Below are 26,118 nucleotides of genomic sequence, written 5' to 3' on the forward strand. Positions count from 1 at the left end.
GCTCTGGAAATGCTACTTTATGAAACGTTTTAAACTTATCTGATTCTTCAAGGCTGTTCTATTTCAAGACTATCCTGGAGCTGGGAGACAGGAAATAGTAGGAGTTTAATTTAGAAAGTCACAAACCCTACTGTGCTACTTTGATTTGGTGTAGTATGAATAGAAGCAGTCAGCAGAAAGTTTTATTTGTTTGTTTTCGAAATAACTGATCTTCTGATTGCTCTCCTTGATTTCAAAAAAAATTTGCTAGTCTTTTTTGCTGCTTTTATGGAGGAATGATTGTGAAGGCTGTCACTCTACCATTTTGGTGTCCTTTCAGTTTTTTAATCCTTAATTATTGATGCCTTTTGTTGCGATTGTACATTTTTAAATTAGTTTTAAAATGTCTTACAAATAAAACATTTAATTTTGCATATTTCTATTGTATTCCACAATTTACTAATATTTTGTATATCTTTTGTAATTTTGACACATAATGTTGGTGAGTGAAAAACATTTGACTTTCTTTTCAATCTTGATACCAGTACAGTACAAACAATCATTAGAGTGTCTGATCTGACTCATGTGATAGTGTCCTTCTTGATGTTCAGGCTGATTCCTTCTAGTTATATCTGTTGAGATTGTTATGCAGTTTTCTTCACATGTGCAATTGCATTGATTGTTATTTTTTTGATGACCCAACTTTGAATTTCTATGATATAGCTAAGTTCATCATGCATGATGTTTTCAGTTACATATTGTAGAATACAATTTGCTAAAATATTACAATGACATTTTGCATGAGTGCTTATGATGGAGATTGGTTTGTGATTTTCTTATAATAGCTTCAGTTTTGGTATCAGAATAATATTGCTCTTGAGGAATAAGAATTTGTGTAAAATTGAAATTCTTTCTTTAACAAATGTTTGGTGGGATATATCAGCGAATCCCTCCAAATAGGCTTGAAATGTATTTTGCTATAATGTTTTAACTACAATTCAAGTTCCTTAATAAGCACAAGGGAATTCAGACTACTTCATTTTGAAAGAGCTATGTCTGTGTCTTTCAAAAAATTCTCCCATCCTATTTATGTTTCTGAATTTATTGGCATAAAGTTTTCACAAGTGAGAAATATTACTTCTTTTTCTTGATTGGATAAGCTGTGGATTTATCAGTTTTATTGGAACTAGCTTCTGATAGCTTTGGTTTTTCTATATTATTCTTCTGTTTCTTATTGCATTAATTTCTTCTTTAATCTACATGTGCTATTTTATTAAGATATTTTTGTACCTTATAATGTCTCACATTTTAGGAAGCGCTTTGAATTGAGGAAAGATTCAGGCTAAGGGCTGAGTAATCCTTAAGTTGTAGATAGTTTGCATAGAACATGCTGTCCATGAGAATACTGCTTGATCCAGGTCTGCGTCCCTAACCCATCTCTTTACCCAATGCACTAAACCTGTATCACGCTTGCTGTAAATCAGTCCAAAGCCAGGTACCCAAGAACTATGGCAGCTTCTCTGCCCGAACGCTGACTTTTCTGTGGGGTCCCCCAACCACCTGTTCCTCCAGAAACATTGCTCTGGCTTAGGCTTTCTGCCCTCTCCTAACCAACCTATCTGTGATGTGGAGCACCCCTTTTCTGGAAATGTAGTTTTTTTAAAAATCTCTCAATGACATTGGCCTCTCTGCATCTTCATTCATTCTGCTTACTGTCTCCTTTAATTTTTTCTACCTTTCCTAGTTTCCTAATATAAAATCATTAAGTTATCAATTTGAAATGTTTTCTTTTCCTTTTATAAGAATTTGGTGTGTATCACTTCCTCTTCAAGCACTGCTTTTGTGGTATGTCACATGTGTGTATTTTTTAAAAAGTATCTAGTACTCCTATTTTATTTTTAATTTAATTTATTTATTGTAAAGTTTTTATATATTTTTTCTTTACCATTTGATATGTGTTTTCTTTACCATTCAGGTAATAGTGCTTTCTGATCTTCCTTTTAGGTCCTTATTTGACTCGTGGTTTATTTAGAAATGTATAGTTTTCAAATGCATGAGGATTCTCAAATATCTTGTTACAGATTTCTAATTTCTTCTTGAATCATTATAAATTTATTGAATCCTGGATTATAGGAAAGGATATAGATATTATAGTAAAATTTTAAAGGGTTCTTTATATTATTGTTACTGTTATTACTATTATTATCATTGTGTGTGTAGGTGTATCTGTGTGTATGTGTTTGTGTGTGTGTGTGAGTGTGTGTGTGTGTGTGTGTGTGTGTGTGTGTCAGTACAGTACTGAGGTTTGAGCCACGGCTTGGGCACTACCACTTAGTGTATTTACTCAAGGCTGGTGCTGTACCACCTAAGCCACAGCTTCACTTCCTTCCTTTAAAGCCTTCTTAGAATGTATATCTTACTATTGTTGGGTAAAATTTTTCTCTTAATATCAATTCCACCAAACTGGCTGAATGCTTCTGTATCATTATATTTCTATGTAAAATTAAAAAAAATTAAAAATAGCATATATTAGTTGTATGGGGAGGTATTCACTGTAACATTTTTACACATGTAGGAATGTTTTCCAATCCATTTCCTTTCTCCCAACAAGATCTTGTAACCCCCTATCATCTTCTTAAAGTAATGTCAATGGGTTTCATTGTTGTATTCTTCTTCACAGTATTATCAACTGTACTATGAATTTTTGTGAGTGGGTATGGAAATATTTGATTGAAATTACACTTTTCTCTAGTTCTTGCAGTTTTGTTTCATGTATTCCTAAACATTGTTGATATAAGTATCAACAATGCTGTTGTGTTCCTTTTGATGAGTGACTTCTTTATTATGAAATGACTACTTGCTCTCATAATATTCTTTAATATAATAAGTCACTCAAGCTATTTATTTATTTATTTATTTATTTTTATGCTGGTACTGGAGCTGAACTCAGGGTTTGGGCACTATCCTTTAGCTTTTTTGCTCAAGGCTGGCACTCTACCACTTGAGCCAAAGCTCCACTTCCAACATTTTGGTGCTCAATTGGAGATGAGACTCTCACAGACTTTCTTGTCTGAGCAGCTTCAAACCATGATCCTCAGATCTCAGTTCTCTGGCTAGCTAGGATTACAGGTTTGAGACACCAGTATTCAGCCTTATTTATTTTTATTAAGTATAGGTAATAAGTAAATTGCCTGTGTTTATGGCATGCAACATGATGTTTTAGTTTGTGTACAGATTACAGCACAGGTATCGAGCACAGGCTTTCTTTTGATTTGTGTTAGCATGGTTTACCTTTTTTCAGTTTATAACTGTGTGTATGTATGTATATGTTAGATGCCATGGAGTTGGCTTTTTAAGCAATCTGATCATTTCTGCCTTTCATTTGTGGCAGTTAGATTATTTACACTGTAATGTTATGACAAATATACTTGGGTTTACTGCTAAGATTTGGTTGTTTTGTTATCTATTTATCCATCAGTCCTGCTATTTGTCATTTTTTTCTGCCCTTTAAATTGAGGATTTTAATGACATGTTGTCATCAGAGTTGGCTTATTAAATGACAATTATTATTCTATGCGTTTTGACATTATTGCTCTACGACATAGATACTCATCTTTAAGTTATCATTGTTTTTCTTCTGGGATACTACATAGTTTCTCCTAGCATATAAAATATCTGATATAATTTGTATCCATGTTTCCTTTCTTGAACTTTGCAGTGTTTGCTTCTTTTGTCTTGTTTAATTTGTTGTTGTTTTTTTGAGGGTCCTAGGGCTTGAACTCTGGGCCTGGGCACTGTCCCTGAGCTCCTTTTTGTTCAAGTCTAGTGTTCTATCACTGGAGCTACAGCTCCACTACTGGTCTTTCTAAGTATTTATTAGAGATGAGAATCTCATGGACTTTCCTACCCTGGCTGCCTTTGGACCATGATACTCAAAGCTCAGTCTCCAGAGTAGCTAGGATTACAGGCATGAGTGAATAGTGTCTGACTCTTGTAGTGTATTTATTCCTTACATCTTTACCTGGTGCAAACGTATTACATGAAAAAAAATGGAAGAACTAGGGATGGAAAACTTCAATATGGGTGAGTTGATGCAGTATTAAGACCCAAAAGACACAATGAATCCCAGGTGAAGGAAACACAAGGAAATTATGCAAAACACTCAATATTCAAACATGTAGTTTAAAGTGTGGATTACTTTAAACATTTAGTTTCCTTTAAAGAGGCTTAAATAAGAAAACAAGTACTCTACAGTTACCTATGTAGTTAACATTTTTATTTCTCATTCTTTGATCTAAATTGACTTTTATCTGATTATCTTTTCCTTCTTTCTGAAGGATTTCCTGCATATTTTCTAGGAGTATAGGTCTACTGGTGATTAGATTACTTTCTAAAGCCTTTATAAATCAGCAAGCACATTTCCCTTCACCTTTTTCAATGGATGTAGAGTTCTAGCTTGTGATTTTGTTTGTTTCCTTTGCTTCTCTCACTGACTTGTGTTGTTTTTGGAAAGTAGACTGCATATTGTTTGTCTTGTTGTGTTATAAAAATTGTGTCTGTTTTCTCTGGCAGCTTAAAAGATTTTCTTTCTGTTTTAACAATTTGATTATTGAGTGTTTTGCCTAATTTCCATTTTGTTTCTTTTACTTGGGATTCATTGTGTCTTTTGGGCCTTAAGACTGCATCATCTCACCCATATTGAAGTTTTCCATCCATCGTTCTTCCATTTTTTCTGTTTTTATTACTTCTATAGCAATTCATATTACACTTTGATGCCTCTAGGATATCTGTTCATTTTTCTTTGTTTCTTCTTCTTCTTCTTCTTCTTCTTCTTCTTCTTCTTCTTCTTCTTCTTCTTCTTCTTCTTCTTCTTCTTCTTCTTCTTCTTCTTCTTCTTCTTCTTCTTCTTCTTCTTCTTCTTCTTCCTCTTCTTCTTCTTCTTCTTTTTTGTCAGTCATGGGGCTTGAACTCTGGGCTTGGGCGCTATCCCTCAGCTCTTCAGGTCAAGATAAACACTCTACCACTTGAGCCACAGCACCACTTCCGGTTTTCTAGTGGTTTATTGGAGATAAGAGTCTCACAGACTTTCCTTGCCTGGGCTGGCTTTGAACCATGATCTTCAGATCTCAGCCTCCTGAGTAGCTAAGATTACAGGTATGAGCTGCCGGCACCCGGTTGTGTTCATTTTTCTACCACATAAAGAATTAAGAGTCCTAGAAAACCAACAAGAACATGATAAAGGCAAAAAAAGCCCCCAAACAGAGAAGCCAAGAATCCTAAGAAGAACCCAGCTGGCACAGCCCGCAAGAAAGTGAATAACATGGCAGGAACTACCAAACACCTCTCAGTCTTAACTCTCAATATTATGGACTTAACTCTACAATTAAGTGAAAACACACTGTCTAGTTGGATCAAAAACCAAGATCCTTCTATTTGCTGCCTTCAAAGCTGGAATAAAATCTACCGAACAAACGGTCCCCATAAGCAGGCAGGAGTTGCAATCCTAATATCAGATTAAAATAGATTTCAAATTAAAATTAGCGAGAAGACATAAAGAAGGTCACTATATACTAATTAAGGGATCTCTCCTCCAGGAGGATATTACAATTCTAAATATCTATTCACCAAACAATGGAGCACTCAGATTTACCCAAGAAACACTACTTTGCCTAAAATCACATGTAGATCCAAAGACATTAATTGTTGGGGACTTTACCACAACACTATCCATGCTGGATAGATTGACCCAGCAAAAACTCAACAGCAAAACCTCAGATCTAAACAACTGAATAGGTCAACTAGATTTAACAGACATCTACCAAATATTTCACCCAGCAGCATCAGAATATACATTCTTCTCAGCAGAACATGGAATATTCTCCAAAATAGACCACATTTTAGGTCACAAAGCAAATTTGCCCAAACTCAGAAACATTGAAATTATGCCCTGCATTCTCTCAGGCCACAAGGGAATAAAATTAGAACTTAACATCAAAAGCCACCAAAGAAAGTCCTGTAACACATAGAGGACGAACAACACACTGTTGAACCAGCAGTGGGTCATGGAAGAGATTAGAAAGGAAATTCAAATGTTCATGATATTTAATGAAAAAGAACACACAAAATACCAGCTCCTCTGGGACACAGCAAAGGCAATACTCAGAGGCAAGTTTATAGCTCTGAGTTCTTACACCAACAAATTGCAGATCTGAAACCAACAATTTAACAAGGCACCTGAAGCTCCTTGTAAAAGAGCACAAGCTAACCCCAATACAGTAGATGAAAGCAAATAATTAAAATTAAACCATAATTAAGTGAATTAGAGTCCAAGAAAACATAGAAAGAATCAACAAAACAAAGAGTTGGTTCTTTGAAAAAATTAACAAAATTGACAGACCCTTAGCAAATCTTATCAGAAAAAGAACAGAACACACCCAAATAAACAAACTCAGAGATGAGACTGGAAACATCACTACAGAAACAACTAAGATTCAGAACATTATAAGGGAATAATTTCTCAAACCTTTATGCTAATAAGCTTGAGAATTAGGAAGAAACGGATGAATTTCTAGCAAATATTGACATGCCCAAACTAAACCAATATGAGTTAAACCAACTTAACAGACCCAGATCAGGCCTCAAAATATAAACAACAATAAGAGACCTCCCACCCAAGGAAAGCCCAGGACAGAATGAATTTACAGCTGAAATCTACAAGGCCTTTAAAGCAGAACTCACACCAATACTCTTCCAACTCTTCAATGAAATTGAAAGTGAAAGTCTACTACCAAACTCTTTCTATGAAGCCATCATAACCCTCATCTTAAAACCAGGCAGGGACTCATCAAATAAAGAGAACTGTAGACCCTTTTCTTTGATTAACATCGATGCAAAACTTCTCAACAAAATTTTGGCCAAATGACTTCAACAACTCATAAAAAAAATCATACACAATGGTCAAACAGGATTCATTTTAGGGATGCAAAGCTGGTTCAATATACACAAATCAATATAATTCATCAATCAATAAGAGCAAGGATAAGAGCCACATGATTATCTCAATAGATTCAGTAAAAGCGTTTGACAAGATCAAAAACCCCTTTATAATGGACGCTCAGGAAAAACTAGGAATCCATGGAACATTCCTCAATATAATAAAGGCTGTGTATGACAAACCTACAGCCAGCATTACACTTAATGGTGAAAAGCTAAAGCCATTTCCTCTAAATTCAAGAACAAGACAAGAATGTCCACTCTCTTTACTTCTCTTCAATTTAGTATGAGAATGCCTAGCTACAGCAATAAGACATAAAGGGGATCCAAATAGGGAAAGAAGAAGTAAAACTCTCCCTTTTTGCAGATGACACAATTTTGTATTTAAAGAACCCATGGACTCCACTCCCAAGTTACTTGAGCTGATCCAAAAACTTTGGCAAAGTAGCAGGGTATAAAATTAGCCCTCAAAAATCAATGGCTTTTCTGCATGCCAACAATGAGAAAAGAGTGGCTGAACTCAGTAAAGCAACTCCTTTTATAATAGTCCCACAAAAAATAAAATGCTTAGGAGTTAACTAATGAAGTGAAGGACCTCTACTATGAAAACTTTAAAAACCTGAAAAAGGAAATTAAAGCAGAAATAAGGAAGTGGGAAAAACTCCCATGCTCCTGGATTGTGAGGATCAACATCGTGAAAATGTCAATACTGACAAAGGCTAGCTACAAATTCAATGCGATACTTATCAATATTCAATATAAATATCATTCTTCAATGAAATAGAAGGAGCAACTGAAAAATTCATATGGAACAATAAAAGACCCAAATAGCAAAAACAATCCTTAGCAGAAAGCACAGTGCTGAAGGAATATCAATACCAAATTTCAAACTCTACTACAAAGCCATAATAATCAAAACAGCCTGGTATTGGCACAAGAACAGACCTGAGGACCAAGGGAATAGAACTAAAGACCCAGAAATGAACCCACAGACCTATAGCTTCCTAATCTTTGATAAGAGAGCTAAAAAATAGAATGGAAGAATGACAGAGTCTTCAGTAAATGGTGCAAGCAACATTGGTTAATCACTTGTAGAAAACTAAAGCTAGATCCTTGTATATCACCCTGCACCAGAATCAACTCCAAATGGATCAAAGACCTCAAAGTCAAAGCAGGTACCCTGAAAACATTACAGGAAGGAATAGGAGAAACCCTAGGTCTCCTTGGCACAGGCTGAAATTTTCTTAATAGAGACCCAGAAACACAACAAATCAAAGAAAGGTTGGACAAATGGGATTGCATGAAACTGCAGAGCTTCTGCATTGCAAAGGACATAGTTAGCAAGATCAATAGAAAGCCCAAGGATTGGGAGAAGAACTTCACTAGCCATACAAGGGATAAGGGTCTCATATCTAAAATATACCTGGAACTCAAAAAATTAAATCCTCCAAAAATAAACTCTCAGAATTAAACCACCCCATCAACAGGTGGGCTAAAGACTTAAGGATAGTCTTCTCTAAAGAGGAAATATGAATGGCCAATAGACACATGAAGAAATGCTCAACTTTTCTAGCCATAAAAGAAATGCAAATCAAGACAACATTGAGATTCCACCTCACCCCAGTTAGAATGGCTATAATCAAAAAATCTAATAACAACAGATGCTGGAGGCAATGTGGCCAAAAGGGAACCCTACAGTTTTGTTGGTGGGAGTGTAAACTTGTTCAACCACTTTGGAAAGCAGTATGGAGGTCCCTCAAAAGCCTCCACATAGAGCTCCCCTATGACCCAGCAATCCCACTTTTTTGCATTTACCCAAATGAAAACAAACAAGGCCTTACTAAAGTTACCAGCACAACTATGTTTACCATAGCTAAGATATGGAACCAGCCCAGATGGCTGGCTGGCTCTGAACCACAATCTCAGATCTCAGCCTTCTGAGTAGCTACAATTACAGGTATGAGTCAATGGCAGCCAGCTACTTTTGTGTTCTTAAAACATGTTCTTGACTATTGTTCTGACAGAATGGTGTTAATTGAAATTGATTCTATTCTTTAATAGACTCAGAAAAGGACAGAGTCTATGATGAATGTCTCCCCATCTGAATGAGTCTACACCATTTGGGGCCCTCTATATGATGCTTCATGATTTTGATGGGTATCTCTAGAGCCTTCTGGCTTTGGGGATAAGCAATGATTTGCAGTGTTGTGTATACTCCAGGTAGTTCTCATTCTAGCCTTAGGCAATTTGCTAACGTTCTGATACTGATTGTACTTGTCTAGAAACGCAAGTGATCTATAAACCCTCTTGCTGTATAAGCAGGTCTATTTCAGCATTTGCTAGCATCTACACAGATTCCTGACTCTACTTCTCAACTTACAGATACTGACTGGCTTTCTGTAGTGTTTTGTCTCTTCAGTTTCAGCCTGGCAGGTATGTGAGAAGTAATTTTGGGCTATGAACAGGTTTTCCTTCTTCATTTCCCATCTTTGTGAGATCTCTGTCTTTTTGTTTCTTCATGTTTAATGTGTTCAATAGCATTGTTCCATGTACTTTGTTTATTTTTTGATGTTTGTGTGGGGAGATTCTGCAAGGCAAGCACTCTTCCACTGAGCCATCTTCCCAGCCCCTGTGGGGAGATTCTGTACTAAGTGGGTGTCTCTCTTCCTAAACTGTCATCATTTTTAAGAAAATGAAGAGTAAGAAATGTTAAGAGACTAGACAAATTGTGTGTAGCACACAGGTAATCCATGATGCATCTGTAACTGAAAGCCAATTTTCCAGACTCCCAAGATGTGGCTCTTAATCATCAGCTTTTATGAACTGGTATATTTGGTCACTAACCTGTTTATAGATAGCTACTACAATAGGAAATGCTGGAGCATTTTTTCATGGAAAGTACTCCCTTTTTCTCTCTTTAAAAGATAAATGTAAAGAACGTGAAGAATATATAATTTTCCTTGCATCTGCAAATGAAATCGATGTCCGTGCCTGTCCTCTTAACCCAAATGAAAACAAGGGCACCATCATTTGGTATAAAAATGATAGCACAACACCCATATCTACAGCACAAGATGACAGGATTCATCAGCAGAAAAATAAACTTTGGTTTGTTCCTGCGAAGGTAGAAGACTCAGGACATTACTATTGTGTAGTAAGGTAAGGAAGGAATTTATATATTACCAATGTGTCCTAAATATATACAATAGTGAAAGATAAGATATTAATTTCCATAATTTTCCATTTTAGAAATTCAACTTACTGCCTCAAAATTAAAATAACTACTAGTATTTTGGAGAATGAGCCTGACTTGTGCTATAATTCACAAGTTATATTTACACAGAGACTGCATATCGCAGAAGACGGGAAACTTGTGTGCCCTCATTTGGATTTTTTTAAAGATGAAAATGAAGAGTTACCTCAAGTCCAGTGGTATAAGGTAATTTTTTTATTAACATAATATTTTACTTGTCCAGTAAATGACATTTTTTTGCGTTGGATAGGCAAATGAATCTGCAAAAGTGGTTTTCAAATGGTTTCTTCCGTAGGGAGAAACAAAATATTGCATTGTAATATTGCATTCATTTTATTTGGAGCTTAACTGAGATGTTACTAGTATTTGTATTTAACTTAGTATAGATGAGAAAGTAGTAGTAGAAATAAAACATGTGTAAGGTAAAGACTGATAAAAATTTCAAATATTTAATTGATAAGTGTTTATTGCAACATATGTAATTTGTAAGTGGGTTGATTAGCATCCTGTGGAACACCTCATGTTCCCCTTGATCCAATGGAACTTAGAGAATCATCTTTTAGAAGTTAGGAAATACAAAAGAAATAAACTTAGCAAAGAAAGGAAACATGCCATTGATAAACTACAGCATTAGCAGTTTCATTGGACATGTGTTCTTGCAAAATAAATTTGTCTTAATTTGCCTTTGTAGTATAAGGCTCTGGGCATAAAAATCTTAGTAGTAAAGAACATAATTAACATTTGCTTTTTCAAGAAAGAATTATGATATCAAAACTGATTGAACCCAAGCAACCATTCAATTACTTTTTAATATTAGTTAACTAATGGGGAAGATGGAGTTTTTATTGGCAAATAGGGAGAAGTAACCAATTTTCAATGTTTCTTTTCTTTCTTTTTATTTAGGACTGCAAACCTCTACTTCTCGATAATAGTTTATTCATTGGAGTGAAAAATCAACTCATTGTGAAGAATGTCTCTGAGTACCATAGAGGGCATTATACTTGTCTTGTATCCTACACCTACTTGGGAAAGCAATACAATATTACCCGAGTAATTGAATTTTTTACTTTAGGTGAGTCATAGCCTAATTCTAGGAGTTTGGATTTTCCAAAGACCATGATTCTAATAGTGCTTTCACAGCCCAGAGAGAAGCTCAGTGACTCCACAAAGGGTCCCATGGTTCTGATTATTTTTGTTACTGCATACTATGTAAATCTATTTCACTCCAATTTTAAACGTAACACAACTTAAACGGAGATGTCATGAGCTAACATTTTCCAAATGCTGCAGTAGGCTTCTTAGATGTGGCTAAACACGATTCTGCCAGAGAGCTTTGGGGCTCTTTGGCTAGTGTAGGAGAATGTTCTGAGATCCTGAACTTGAGGTGTCTAAGGTCTGTCATCAAGAGCCTTTAGCATTAGATTAGGGATATAGCTTAGATATGGAACATTTGCATAGAATCCTTGAGCTTTTAGTTCAATCCTCAATACAGAAAATGGAGAGAAAAAAGAAGAATCTTTGCCATGAATGGGGTGGAAGACAATATGCTGTGGCACAGATTTTGTTCCCAGAATCAAGCTCTGGTTCATTCTATGTTAGCTCCTTTACTTAATCTCTCTAAGTATGTTTCCCTCTTGATAAGATGGTATTACCTCCTAAAGTTGTTGGGAAAATTAGGGATCAGATATGCTCACCTGGTAGACATGTGCCTAATACAAAATAGTGCTTGGCACAAAGCAAGTGTGCAACTAATAGGTGCTTAGAAGTTATTCTTCATTTTTCTTAATTCTGTATAATCATGGCTCATAGTTAAAACGATTTCTTAAGAAATGTACTTCCACAAATTACCTAGATGGAAATGAACAGAAGATTTAATCTTTCTATTACTATCAGTCTTAAGCAAGAAGAATTTAAGAATATTTTTACAAAGGTTGTTTATTAGTAATTATATTGGGGAAACTGTTATAAAAATTGGGACCATCCCAGGACAGGATAATCCCAAATATAGTTAATCCTCTAAATAATTATTTTCTTCGGAGATTAATTTTATTGAATAAAAATGAATTTCTTACCTTGATCCCATAAGGATCAGTGAATCTTAATTTTCAGTGGTCTTAATTTTATGGCCATTGAATTTCCAGCAACCTTCTCCTGATTATTGTTTACCGGTAGTTATTGTTACTATTTCTTTGCTTAAGACACAACATATAAAGCAATAGATAGAATTCTAAGAAGAGTTAGGCACTGGGAAATTCCACATAAATGTGGTGTAAACATTCTCTGTCAATCTCAATTGTATAAATAATACAGTTCACTCAGGGTTCCCAGCCCAGTGATACTTAGTGATATTTTGCTCTTTCTTGGACTCAAAAGTATTTATTGAATATATACTATGTGTGAAGAACTCTTTTATATGTAGATCAATAAACAAAATGGAAATATTCTGTCTTTATAGTGTTTAATTATTTATTTGCCTATACTGGAATATTAGTAGTACATTCAAATTCATTGATTGTCAATTGCCTCTTGGTAACAGAGGAATACTGACTCTAAACTTTGGAGCCAGTAGTCTGAAGATGAGTCAAATTTATTTGTGAAGCCCTTCATAGTTTTCTGCTTATTTTAGTAAATTGTGTCAGATTGCTTGGCATTCAGCAATAACCACATTTCCTCTCTTTTGGGTCTAATGATTCAAAGTTACTAAACACAGTTCATTTTTCTGGCCAAAAAGGTACTTTTCCATAGCTACTGCTTTTTTTTTTTTTTGTCTTGAGTGAAGTCCTTTTCAAAACAGCAGCAGGGTCCTGGTGGTGGTGATGGTGGTGGTGGTAGTGGTAGTGTGTGTGTGTGTGTGTGTGTGTGTGTGAGAGAGAGAGAGAGAGAGAGAGAGAGAGAGAGAGAGAGAGAGAGAGAGAGAGAGAGAGAGAGAGAGAGAGAGAGAGAGAGAGAGAAGAGAAAGAGAGAGGGTGAGAGAGTCATACCTTTTGGCTCAAAGGGCCCATTTTACTGTAGGTAAAACATTCTCTGGCTGCTTTGTACTTTTGGTTCTTTCCTTCTCTTCTTCCCTCCTCTCTCATGCTCTTTGTCTTTTAAATGCTCCAGAAACAATTTGGCCAGCTGTCATTTAGCATGTTGTGCAAGTGTGATTCTGACCCATGAGTCTGAGAAGTCCTGTGGTTTTTTTTTTTTTTTTCAGATGAAATCAAGCCCCATAGACCTGTGATTCTTAGTCCAGTGAATGAGACAAAAGAAGTGAACTTAGGTAAGTGAGTTCCAAACAGGAAATGCTGAAAACCTTATTTAGAACTGAAGATGAAGATAAATTATACATTTAATATATATAATCAAAGCCTTTACTGAATAAACCAGTATAGAGAGGGAATGTGGCACAGAGTATATCTTAACTTTCCCTCTCTGTGCTATCAGAAATTGAAACTAGGGCCTTCTGCATGATAGGCAAGCATTCTTATCACTTGAGCCATAGCCTCAGCCCATGACCGTCTGTCTGTCCTTCCTTCCTTCCTTCCTTCCTTCCTTCCTTCCTTCCTTCCTTCCTTCCTTCCTTCCTTCCTTCCTTCCTTCCTTCCTTCCTTCCTTCTTTCCTTCCTTCCTTCCTTCCTTCTTTCCTTCCTTCTTTATATGTTACCTCTTGTGGCAAAAATGTAGCCATATCTAATTTGCCTACTCCTACTTTGTTGAGGATACTCACTACCTACACAAACACCAATTGAAGGCCAAGTTCAAGGAACAAGAATGTAACTTATACTGCCACAGTATTTATCATCAGAATTAAGCTGTTAGGAAGAAGTAAGACTACAGATAAAAAAGATGATAGTTATACTAGAAAAATATTTTTCCAAGTTAGTGAAAAAGTTTTGTTTCAAGAATACAGAATCATCTTTTTACACACTTGTGAGTATCCTGCTTGCCACCAGGGAGTCTGGAGTTTCATTTGTTTATAGGTGGAATGGTGAGACAGGGAACATCTGCAATCCCCATGCTCCAAAAGCTGAGGCAGAGGGATTAAAAGTTCAAAGCTAGACTTTGAAAAAACATCAAGAGGGAGGGAGCAAAGGAGGACATTTGGGGAAGGGGAGAGGAGAGAATAGAAAGGAGAGAGAAAAGAAAGAAGGGAGGGTGGAATATATTTAGCCTGAGTATAAATATTTAGATCAACAGAGAAAGTCCAAAATAAGAAAAAGAAAAACAACACATAAGACAATGAAAAAAAACCCTCATAAATCTAAAAGAAAATGTATATCAGTAGTCTTCTTGATTTGATGGTAGAAAGGGCCTTTTAGAAGAAGATATACATACAGTGGAAAATATGTTTCAAATATATAAATTTTGACCAAAGAATAATGCATAGATACATATATACATAGATAGATGAATATACATAGATAGCCATATCTTAAAAGAGATATACATCAAAGAATTTTCATAAACAAAAGTAAAATGAAGGAAGGTTACCTGAGATTTTTGGAGCATTGCCGTGGAATGTAGAGCACATTTCCCTATGACGGAGGAGTCCCTGCTGGTCAGGAAAGATAGTCTGAGATGGAGTTAGATCATGGACTAGGTGCTTTAGGAGCAGTTCTTAAAAGAAAAGCCAGCTTGGGCTGGGAAGGTGGCTCAGTGGTAGAGCACTTGCCTTGCATGCATGAGGCCCTGGGTTCCATTCCCCAGCACCATAAGCAAAAAGGAAAAAAGCCGGAAGTGGCACTGTAGCTCAAGTGGTAGAGCGCTAGCCTTGAGCTGAAGAGCTGAGGGACAGCGCCCAGGCCCAGAGTTCAGGCCCACAACCGGACCCCCCAAAAAAAAAAGAAAAAGAAAAAAAGAAAAGCCACCAGCTTATAAATATGTGGTAATTTAAAATGAGTCCAGACATGTGGATGTACTGGGAGTGGATCTCAGTGGAAGAAAATTACTAGTTTTATGTTGCAAAGTGCTGGGTTTAATCCCCAGCGCAACAAAACAGTAATAACATACCACACGTGCACACATGCATGTGCACGCGCATGTGCACACACACACATACACCAATAATTTAAAAATGTTGGTGAAAATTTATTTTATTGTATTCATGGACCTTCTTTGAGTTTTACTTCCTGGTTTAAATTCAAAGCAATGCTTTTGAACATAGATAAACCTTGCTGTATAAACAAGGCTGTTCATAGGGTATTAACCATAATAATGAGAAATTAAAAACAGAGTAGGCTTAACAATAGGAAAATCTAAATTAGAGTACATCTGTATTAAGAAATCCTAAGCAGCCCCAAACCAGCCAGTTTGGGAGGAGTGACCATAGAGGCTGAAATTCCCAATTCACAGCCTGTTACAAAATAGGTAATAAAATCTCACTTACAAAGTTTCATAGGTACATACAGAGAAGAGAAGGAAGGATACAGATACAGTTACTAACAGTGCCTATCTGAGGAGGGTGATGTTAAGGACAAAGGTACTTTTTTTTTCTCTGCACTTTTTTTCTATAATTTCGAATGTTATCTACTAGCCATTTAGTAATACAGATAGATCTGACTGAAAATTAATTCATCCCTTGATTAAAAATGCACTGCTTTGCAGGATCTCATGTACAATTGATCTGTAATGCCACTGGTAAATCCAGTGATATAGTCAGCTGGAAGTGGAATGGGTCAGAAATCTTTTTCATTGATGACCCAGTTCTGGAGGAGGACTATCAATTGTAAGTACACCCATCAATGTTGATATCACATTTTATACCCCATTTTTAATCCCGTTATATAATAATCTTTAACTTAACATTGAGGTTACCTGGGAACTCATGATTCCTTACCTTTTGCTCCTTTTGTTGTTGTTGTTGTTGTTGTTGTTTTGTGGGGGGGGCGTGGTCCTGGGATTTGAACTCTGGGCCTGGGTGCTGTCCCTGAGCTTTATTAGTCAAGGCTAGTGCTCTAGCATTTGAGCTACAGCTCCATTTCTGGCTTTTTTTTTCCTTTTTGGTAGTTAATTGGAGATAAGAGTCTCAGGGGGCTTTGCATTTGGGCTGGCTTTCAAGTGCAATTTTCAGATCTCAGCTTTCTGAGTAGCTAGTATTACAGGTGTGAGCCATCAGCCCTCTTTTTGGAGTTTGACTAAGTTAGCTAAACAAGATTTGCAAGGTCTTGTACATTGTGGTGCAGATTCCAAATCATTTAGAAGCCTTTCTCTTAAATTCAGTAATGCATGGCGCAACATTCTAATAAATTCCCCTTCATATTTTTTCCCCCAGAGTTTGGGAGTTTTAATTTGTCCTAAAAGTTACTGACGAAAAAGGCATGCTAACCTTCTTTCTTTTAATTTGTCATCCTTGTATGCTCATTTTCTCTGTATTGTTCCATTTTAATATATGTGCTGCCAAAGCAAAGACCTCTTTATGGTTTTTAAAACTAGTTTAGAAAATACTCATTAAGCAGGGTCAAGCACTAAGAACTCTAAAAAGCTTCTACTGTCTTCTTATGTATTGTGGGCCTGTGGGATGAGGCTTCCATGTCCCCTTCTTCCCAGCACTGGTGAAAGCCTTTGTCCTCTGCCTCAATCTACTCTTGTCTAATATATGCTTTTCTGTACTCCATGGAAGATATATTGCTTGTCTTTGTAGTTTTCCTGTCTGTAGCTAATCAGTTTTACTAGTTTCGTGTTCCTGCAACTGACAGTAATCTCAGGCTATATAATTCAATTGATATACCAGCTGTCCGATTGTTACGTTACTCTGTGGGTAGTGTAGGTAATTATTTCAGCTGCAAGGTATGCAACAAATGCAGAAATAAACCAAGCATAAAAATCTTTTTTTTAAATTTTATTTTATTTGAGAACATACTGTACAGAGGGGTTACAATTACATGGGCAGGATAATGCATACATTTCTTACCAAGCATTGCAGCCTCCTCCTTTGTTTACCCTTCACCTCCCTTCCCAGCCTCCCCCCTCCCCCCCACCCAATCATACCCCCCTCCCCCCACACCGACATTGTAAAGCTGGTTTTGACATGACATTTTGTACTTATCATTGTTGCAACAGGTCCACCTGAATCCTTAAACGACTTGTTTGTCCCCATCTCCTCCACATGTTATACTGACATCAAATATAGTGAAAGCGGGGGTTACACTGTGGGGGAGGGACATACAAAGCAACAAAGAAATAATCTTATACATGCGTTAGAAACACATGCATGAAAGAAACGAAAACATTAAAATACATATTTAAGGGTTCATTTTCCTAACATCACATTATCTGACCTTTTCCGCTTGACTCATACCTATACAAGATATTGCAAATAAGGGAAACCATGGGACCTATGTTTCTTTGGGCCTGGCTTACTTCACTTAATATAATTTTTTCCAAATCTTTCCATTTCCTAACAAATGGGGCAATGTCATTTTTTCTGATGGAGGCATAGAATTCCATTGTGTATATATACCACATTTTCTTGATCCATTCATCTACTGAGGGGCATCTGGGTTGGTTCCATATCTTAGCTATGGTAAATAATGCTGCAATAAACATAGTTGTGCTGGTAGCTTTAGTGTGGTCTTGTTTGTAAACATTTGGGTAAATGCCCAAAAGTGGGATTGCTGGATCATAGGGGAGATCTATGTGAAGTCTTTTGAGGAACCTCCATACTGCTTTCCAAAGTGGTTGAACAAGTTTACATTCCCACCAACAATGAAGTAAGGTTCCTTTCTGTCCACATCCCCTCCAGCATCTGTTGTTGTTAGAGTTCTTGATTTTTGCTGTTCTAACTGGAGTGAGGTGATATCTCAATGTTGTTTTGATTTGCATTTCTTTTATGGCTAGGGATGTTGAACATTTCTTCATGTGTCTATTGGCCATCCTTCTTTCTTCTCCAGAGAAGCTTCTCTTTAAGTCTTTCGCCCACTTATTTATTGGGTAGTTGTTTCTTTGAGGATTTGTTGTTGGGTGGTTTAATTTTTTGAGTTAAACATACAAATCTTAGTCACAGGGCTGGGAAGGTGGTTCAGTGGTAGAGTGCTCGCCTTGCATGCATCAGGCCCCGCGTTTGATTCCTCAGCACCATATAAGCAGAAAAAGCTGGAAGTGGTGCTATGGCTCAAGTGGTAGAGTGCTAGCCTTGAGCTGAAGAGCTCAGAGGCAGTGCCCAGGCCTAGAGTTCAAGCCCCAGGACCAACAGAAAAAAAATCTTATTCATAGTGGCTGCAACATCCCTGCCTAACTTTGTTGACCTTCTGTCTTTTGAACAGTGTGGAAAATCCTTCAGACAAAATAAAGAATACACTCATCACAATACTTAATATCTCAGAGGTCAAAAGTCAATTTTATTTATACCCATTCATCTGTGTGGCCAGGAACACAGACAAAATCAGTGAAGCATATATCCAATTTATATATCCAGGTAAATACAAAACTAGTTATTTGAAGTGCAATTTTTGTTGTTGTGGTTTTTAGTCATTTCCATTCTTTTTTATTTTTCTTTTCTTTTTTTTACTTTTTTATTTTTTTATTGTGAAAATATTGTACAGAGGGGTTACAATTGCATGAGCAAGATAATGAGTATATTTCTTATCAAGCATTGTAGCCTCCTCCTTTGTTTCACCTTCCCATCCCTTCCCATCCTCCCCCCCCTCCCCCCCCCCACTCCTTCCCACCTCCTGCCCAAAGTTGTAAAGTTTGTTTTCGACATAACGACTTGTACTTCTCATTGTTGCAATGGGTCCACATGTACTGTACAGAAGTGTTACAGTTACATGAGCAAGGTGGTGTTGTTTTAAGATTTGTTTTTAATAGGATTTCATAACCTAGAGTTTTCCAATATGACTTCTTCTCCCTGGAACATTCTTTCCTTCCTTGTCAGCTGGGAAACTTCTAATCCTTCTGAGATGAATTATCTGCTTTCAGTGGTATATTTTTCTATTCCATTGTTTACACTTAACCCAGTTAAGAACTCTGGTACTGTTTGTCCCAGCACAGTATCTGTTAGACTTAATTTCCTTGACTGTAAATTATTTGATGGTAACAGCTTTTTATCATAGTACTTATTCTATTTCCAGAGCTACTAATAATTGAAGTTTGCTACATCATGGGCATCTAATAAATGTTTTTAAGTAAATAACTTTATAAAGAATGCTTCAAAACCTAAATAGCTGCTTCAGAAAGGCAATTCCAGAAGTCAAGGTCATGAGTTGGTATGGTCAGGCAGTGTTGAAAATATTTGTGAAATATTTAAAAATAATCTGGGGTGGCATTGATCAAGACACTGTATTCATCATCTGATTTGGTGAATAGAAACTCCTTTGTATAACTACTTAAAGATAATAAAATATTCAAAAAATAGAAAAATAAAAACAATCTGTAGTTGAATAGTCAAGATGTTCTTAACATAAGCTGGAAGATTTATATTGAAGCAATCATGATCTCGTAATGAAGATTATAAATGTGAACTATCCATTGGACCAATTGGACATTAGATCTTGGATCCTGCTTTGTACCAAAATAAAGTCCAGATGGATCAAAGAACTAAACTGGACAAATTAAGTTATAGGCTTTTAGGTGTTCTTTTCCAGGGTGTCTCTATATGTTCTGACATTTAAAAAATCCTTTCATCTTCTCTCTGTTTCTATTTTTAGTTGTTCTTCAGCCTCTTCTCCTTTATCCTCTCACTGCTTATTTTTTTTTACCACCTTCCTCTTTAATCACTAAAGATGAGTAATTAGAAAGTGAAGACAAATTAATATCTATATATGTATCTGTATATATCTTATTTCCTCTTCTCCAGTTTTTGGCTTTTCCTAACTGGCTCTTCTACCTTGGTAAACTTCTGTAGATTCTCAGTGATTTTGACTTCTCCTTGTAATGTGAAGTGATCTATCTTTAGTATATTTTCTCTTATTGCATATGGTGGTATTTCGGTGGAAACTTAATAGAATGTGCCTTAGTTGTGTAGCTTGTCCAGGTTAGATTGCTTTCTGTAGTTAATATCCATTAATAATTATAACAATGAATGAGCTAAAAACTATCTGAATGTTAGGCCAATTCCAAATATGTCTTTCCTGTGATGAAAGTAGAAAAGTTGCTATGTTCAAAGTTTTAATTCCTTTTGGTTTTAATGCTTTTCCTCCTCTTTTCTGCTACAGTTCCTGATTTCAAGAACCACATAATTGGGATATTTGTCCCATTAACAGTTATGATTGTGTGCTCAGTATTCATCTATAAAATCTTCAAGGTTGACATTGTACTTTGGTACAGAGATTCTTGGTCCCATTTTCTCCACACAGAAGGTATAATTTTGTAGTCACACAACAAGTTCTCCTTGGAGATTTAGATGATGACTAAGAAAATGTTTACTGAAGATTTGGAATGAAAAATGCTGGCAGATATAGGGATGGTAGTTATTCTTAGACTTAATTATAGTTTTATAATTGACTTAACTAGACTGAATTTCAGTGTTTTCTAAGTTCAGTCTTCAGCATTCAAGCTGTAGGATAAACAGGCCCTTGGAGCAGCTGTGTCTGAATTCAGTTACTTAGAATCCATTGATGGGGACATGCTCTGTGTAGATCACACCATGGCCAACTTCCAAGTGGAAGAAATGAATAGATTTTCACACATCAGGGGAAGTCTTTCTCTTTCGTTGAAACCAAATAAAATCCTACCACCTCAATACTATATAAAAGGCAGACTGAAATGTTTGGGGAAGAAAATAAGAATAAGGAGCTAAGGACATTTTAATACTGCATGTATGTGAGGTAGCCATTAATGCAAGAGAAGAATAGCTCATATTATGAAAATTTGGAAGAGTGAACATTGTAAAATGGTACCATACTTCAATTGTACACTGAATCAAAAAGATCAATATGTAACTGGGAAGTATATGTTTTTGATACTGACTTTATCAAATCATTTACTTTTCCTTTTGGTTCTAAATATGTGACATTTACTCTTTAGCTTCAGATGAGAAGAGCTATGATGCATATATACTATACCCAAAGACGTTCACGGAAGGGTCCACCTCCAACTCAGATATGTTTGTGTTCAAAATATTGCCTGAGGTCTTGGAAAATCAGTTTGGATATAAACTGTTCATTTATGGAAGGGATGATTACGTTGGAGAAGGTATGGGATGGAGTAATGCACAAGAGTTAATAGGTTTATTGTTGTAAAAATGAATCTGTAAGTTTGCTATCTTTTTAGAAGACTGTAATGTGGGTATATGTATTTTACCATTTTAAACATTTCTTCATACTGTTGTATGTGAGTGTATATGTATGTGTGAGGGGTATGTGTGTATGTGCTAGTACTAGGGCTTGAACTCGGAGCCTTAAGCTCTTGCTTGGTTTTTTTGCTTAAGGCTGTAGCTCTACCTCTTTAGCCATACCTCTACTTTTGGCATTTAGCTGATTAATTGGAGATAAGAGTCTCATGGACTTTTCTGCCTAGATTGGTTTTGAACTCAGATCTCAGTCTCCTAAGTATCTAGGGTTACAGGAATAATCCATGGGCACCCAGCCTAACTTTCATATTTATTAAATGCAAAGTATTTACCTCTGTTATAGTTGGATAGATCACTAATTAATTGATTTATATGTTTCAGAAAATATAATGACTAATTAGTGGTTATTAGTACAATAAAATAGTACAGATGAAATGACTTAAGTAGTTTTTAAAACTTTGACTGACATTTTCCTGCATTCTAAGTGGAATATTCAACTGTTGCAGGTCAATGTTTGATCTGATCTATGAAACAGGACAGACCTTTAAGCACAAGTAACACAAGAGAAAAGAAGCATGAGGAGGCATAGTAGATGGCGGGGTGGGGGTGGGGGGGAGGGAAGAATCTTGTGAGAACACGGTTCTGAAATTTGACTCATTACACTGTACTTCCTATTTTTCAGATACTATCGAGGTCACTAATGAAAACATAAAGAAAAGTAGAAGACTGATTATTGTTTTAGTGAGGGATGTGTCTGGTTTCAGCTGGCTGCGCCATTCGTCAGAGGAGCAAATAGTGATGTATAATGCTCTAATTGAAGATGGAATTAAAATTGTTCTGCTAGAGCTGGAGAAAATCGAAGACTACGAGAAAATGCCGGAATCCATTAGATTTATTAAGCAGAAACATGGGGCCATCCGCTGGTCAGGGGATTTGAGAGAGGGACCACAGTCTTCCAAGTCCAGGTTTTGGAAAAAGGTCAGATACCACATGCCAGCTCAGAGGAGGTTGCCTTTGACCTCTAGGTCAGGCACTAAGGCGAGCTTGCAAAGTGAGGTTCACCTGCCTCTTGGGTAGCCTGGAGAAGCTGGGTGTTCTTGTTGTATGCACTGCAGGCTGGGCTGTTGCCTCCTGCTGACTTCTATAGTCATAAAATGTACCTGTCTGGTCCCTTGTCCCAAAGTAACCTGGAATCAGATAGTGACAATAGCATGTCCAGGCAGTTCAGAGCAGAGGGCTTGGGATGGCCTTTAAAGGACAATAAAATGCTCTCTGAATGTTGGACCAGTTGAGAAAAGTCACTCCGACAGTGACGAGAAGATAAAAAGTGATGAGAAGATAAAGATAAAGCCATCTAGAGATGGCTTTATGAATTTGTTGAGAGCACAGAGGCAGAGCTGTGGCCATGTCTGGGGACATTGTAAGGTCAATGACCCGGGAGGGACTCTTCTGGGCAGCATTGTGGGTACTGTAGACTGACACAGAGGAAGGGCACATTTTTCATTGGCTTGAGTTTGTCAGGTACATCCTCTGCTAGTGATCAGAGATTCCAAAGACCAAATTTTATTGGGTAGACTTCAAACACTGTCCTTTCATTGGGACAGAGATTCTCCAGGAATCCAAGGTGGCAAAATCTATCTTCCTGTAGAACAGAATTTAAAAAGCAACAGTAGCAGGAACTGACCCACCTCTTCCTCCTAAGTGTTTTCTTCCTGGAATGTCCATCCTGTTTTCCTTTATTCTGCATTTTACTTGATTCATTTGCTTCTTTGGAGACACAGATGGCTTTGCAATGGCTTCCTTCCTCTCCTCTATCATGTGCACAGCTTTCATAAAATGCTGCTCTCCTCATATCCTGCTCTTGCTGGAAAATCTCCCAGGCTCTCTCTTTTTCTGCTTAGGAACTAAATAAAGCCTGCGTCCCCCTCCAGTGTGGCAGTTCCTACTTTAGTTCTCCCAATGTGATGTGTCCTCACAACCTTCCCTGTGCCATCCTGCTGTGTGTATTCTAGGTCAGCCTCCAAGGATTCTGTCTTGGCTGTATCTCCTACATCTGTCCTCTGACCTGAATTTCTTCTTGCATTCTCTCCAGTTGCAATCCAAAGTTGATGTCATTGCTGTAGTTGCCAAGGGCCTTTCCCTGAGAGATTCCACTCTCAAGCAAATCTCTCCTGCCAGTCTATGGGTGCTGCCTATAAGTGACCACATTAGGAAGTAGCTCCTTCTCTGGTCTGAATCTATGCTGTCTCAGGAGAGGTGTTGTTTGACTGTCCCTGACTGCCTTCCAGAAGCAGTGTGCACATGTGACAAAGATTGTGTAGTGCTTTACTATTTAAAAATGTTCTCAGATAATTATGTTTAATTTTTTGCAATAATGCTAATTCTAGATATAGAGAAAATTCCCTATTTTTTTAAAATACTCTCTTGACTCTATTACATCTAAGACTTGAACCTGTATTTTCTGGCCACTAGTCCAATGCTAAAACTACTTGATTTTAGGTCAATAACTGTCTCTTCACTGCCTACTTGACAAACATGTGAAAAGAAATGGTAGATTTTTATTTTCTAGGGGGGAAACTGAACCCATTTTTTATGTAAGAAACAAATTTGAGACTTTTCAAAGTGTTGGCATATATAAAAACTATGTTTGATTTTATGTAAATACATTTTAACTTGCATGCATTCTTTCTACAAAATTAAATACTTCTTATCCAATTAAAAGTGACAGAAAAAAATTGGGGAAGTTATAGGAAAAAATATTTTCTTAAATTTGAAGACAACCTTCAGGATCATTAGACTAAATCTTGAAATTTGCAAGACTAGGTTCATGAGCCATTTGTTGGGGGACACAGGATGCTTCTAAAAGTTGTCTGAATGTGGATTGATCATTTGCTTTTCATATTTTGAGTATCTAACAGGTATAGGTGAATACAAACGCTTATTTGGAAGGGCATTTTTCCCATTAAAATGTTCAGAGCTGGACAAACACAGTTTAACATTTTGACCACCCCTTTTGTATCTGCTTTCTCCTGACTCTTCTTGCCTGAATACATTGGCAAGCATAGTATGAAGAAATCAAGCTTAGAAAGAATGGCAACACTGGCTAGTAAGAAGTACAAAAAGAATTATGAGTAGGGGCTGGGAAGGTGGCTCAGTGGTAGAGTGCTTGCCTTGCATGCCTGAGGACCTGTGTTCAAATCCCCAGCACCACATAAGCAAAAAGAAAAAAGCTGGAAGTGGCGCTGTGGCTCAAGTGGTAGAGCGCTAGCCTTGAGCTGAAGAGCTGAGGGACGGCGCCCAGGCCCAGAGTTCAGGCCCCACGACCGGACCCCCCTCCAAAACAAACATAAAACAAACAAAAAAAAAGAATTATGAGTAGTGAGGCACCTGGAATTTAGGGAACAAAAGTTAAGGGAGAAACCTTAATTTGGCAAAAATCCCACACAGGAAAGTGGCAAGATGTTCCCTATCTCAGGGAAAGAATCGGGAAGAGGAAACTAAGGTCCCCGCCACTCCTTCAACTTCCTTAGACTGACTGTCCCAGTCCCCAATCCCTTTTTAAAGCTCTTGTTCTATATGATCCCTTTAATAGATGTCACTGAAAATGGTATTTATTTTTTTTTAATTAAAAGTCAACCTAAGTTTTGAAGAAAATACAGCCAAGTATTTGATTACCAGTGGATAACCTGGCTTAACAGAATTTATATTTTCTCTCTCCTGCTTTCCTTTTGAAAAACTTTACTTTCAATGAAAGAGAAAGTATTGAGCCATTTTAAATGACATTTTTAATAACATGTTTGTACTAGTTAATGATGAAGGTTCTTTTTTTTTTTTTTTTTTTTTTTTTTTACTAAGACTTACTTGTGTAATTCTGTAGCAGATGCCAGATATTTTTATATGGTAAACCACCAAATTGGTGTACAGCTTGTATCATTAATCAATAGACTGTACTTGTTTTCCAATAAAATTGTTAAAACGTCTGGCTCTTAAAGTCTGTTTCTTTGCCTGCCATCTCCACAGCCACCCCAAGGTTGTGAATAAAGTGTCCAAAATGTATGCTGCAAAGCTGGTAAATTCTAATGATCTCTGAGAGCATTTGCACCTGTTACTCAGAGTCCCTTTGTTCTTATCTTCCAGCACTCTCAATGGGTAGAGCTGAGAGCCCCAGAGACTCCACAAGAAATGCTGCCTTCACCATCTACATGGCATGAGACCTTAGACAAATGACTGGGCTTCAGTTCCCTTACCTATTAAACGCACAATACACCTAATTCCTAGAATTACATGAGGTCAGAAAAATGGCAACTTTGTTAGTAGCTTTTCTGTTAATATATTTGGTTCTTTTGAGTCCTAATAGAACCTTCCAGTAGAGTGGATGTAGAGAAGTGGTAATCTAGAGGGGCTCTTAAGAATTAGAATTAGATGCTGAGACATTGGAATTAAACATGGAGATGTGTAGCATAGAAATGGATCCCTGCTCAGCTCTCCAATGCGCTCAAATGTGAAGGAATGCTTAGAGCTCTAAATATTGACAGCTTTGTCGGTTTTTATATAACAGATATGTCATATTCCACAGAAATGCCTCAGCAATCCCTCATGACACTCAAATGTAGATGCTAGAAAACTTATTTATTCAAAATTTCTCATCTAAATGATGTAGTCTTCTACCATGTTTTCATACTTT

General features: G+C 36.8%; 1 protein-coding gene and 1 pseudogene across 4 annotated transcripts in view; one reads left to right on the forward strand and one right to left on the reverse strand.

The window, feature by feature from the left end:
- The window catches only part of Il1r1 (interleukin 1 receptor type 1), an 86,550-nt gene extending 61,137 nt beyond the window's left edge, over nucleotides 1-25,413 (forward strand). For all 4 annotated transcript variants that reach the window (XM_069988609.1, XM_069988608.1, XM_069988606.1 and 1 more), the window contains 9 exons: nucleotides 9,897-10,131; nucleotides 10,222-10,411; nucleotides 11,129-11,297; nucleotides 13,422-13,487; nucleotides 15,812-15,932; nucleotides 18,469-18,620; nucleotides 20,359-20,502; nucleotides 21,170-21,337; nucleotides 22,117-25,413. In XM_069988609.1, the coding sequence (XP_069844710.1) occupies nucleotides 9,897-10,131; nucleotides 10,222-10,411; nucleotides 11,129-11,297; nucleotides 13,422-13,487; nucleotides 15,812-15,932; nucleotides 18,469-18,620; nucleotides 20,359-20,502; nucleotides 21,170-21,337; nucleotides 22,117-22,511 (1,640 nt within the window). In that variant the 3' untranslated portion in view covers nucleotides 22,512-25,413. The remainder of the gene's footprint in view (nucleotides 1-9,896; nucleotides 10,132-10,221; nucleotides 10,412-11,128; nucleotides 11,298-13,421; nucleotides 13,488-15,811; nucleotides 15,933-18,468; nucleotides 18,621-20,358; nucleotides 20,503-21,169; nucleotides 21,338-22,116) is intronic.
- Nucleotides 16,519-16,612, reverse strand: LOC138804393 (U6 spliceosomal RNA; annotated as a pseudogene).
- Nucleotides 25,414-26,118: the final 705 nt, after the last annotated feature.

Source organism: Dipodomys merriami, unplaced genomic scaffold (genome assembly GCF_024711535.1).
Source record: "Dipodomys merriami isolate MVZ:Mamm:240054 unplaced genomic scaffold, mDipMer1.0.p SCAF_36, whole genome shotgun sequence".
Classification (NCBI taxonomy): Eukaryota; Metazoa; Chordata; class Mammalia; order Rodentia; family Heteromyidae; genus Dipodomys; species Dipodomys merriami.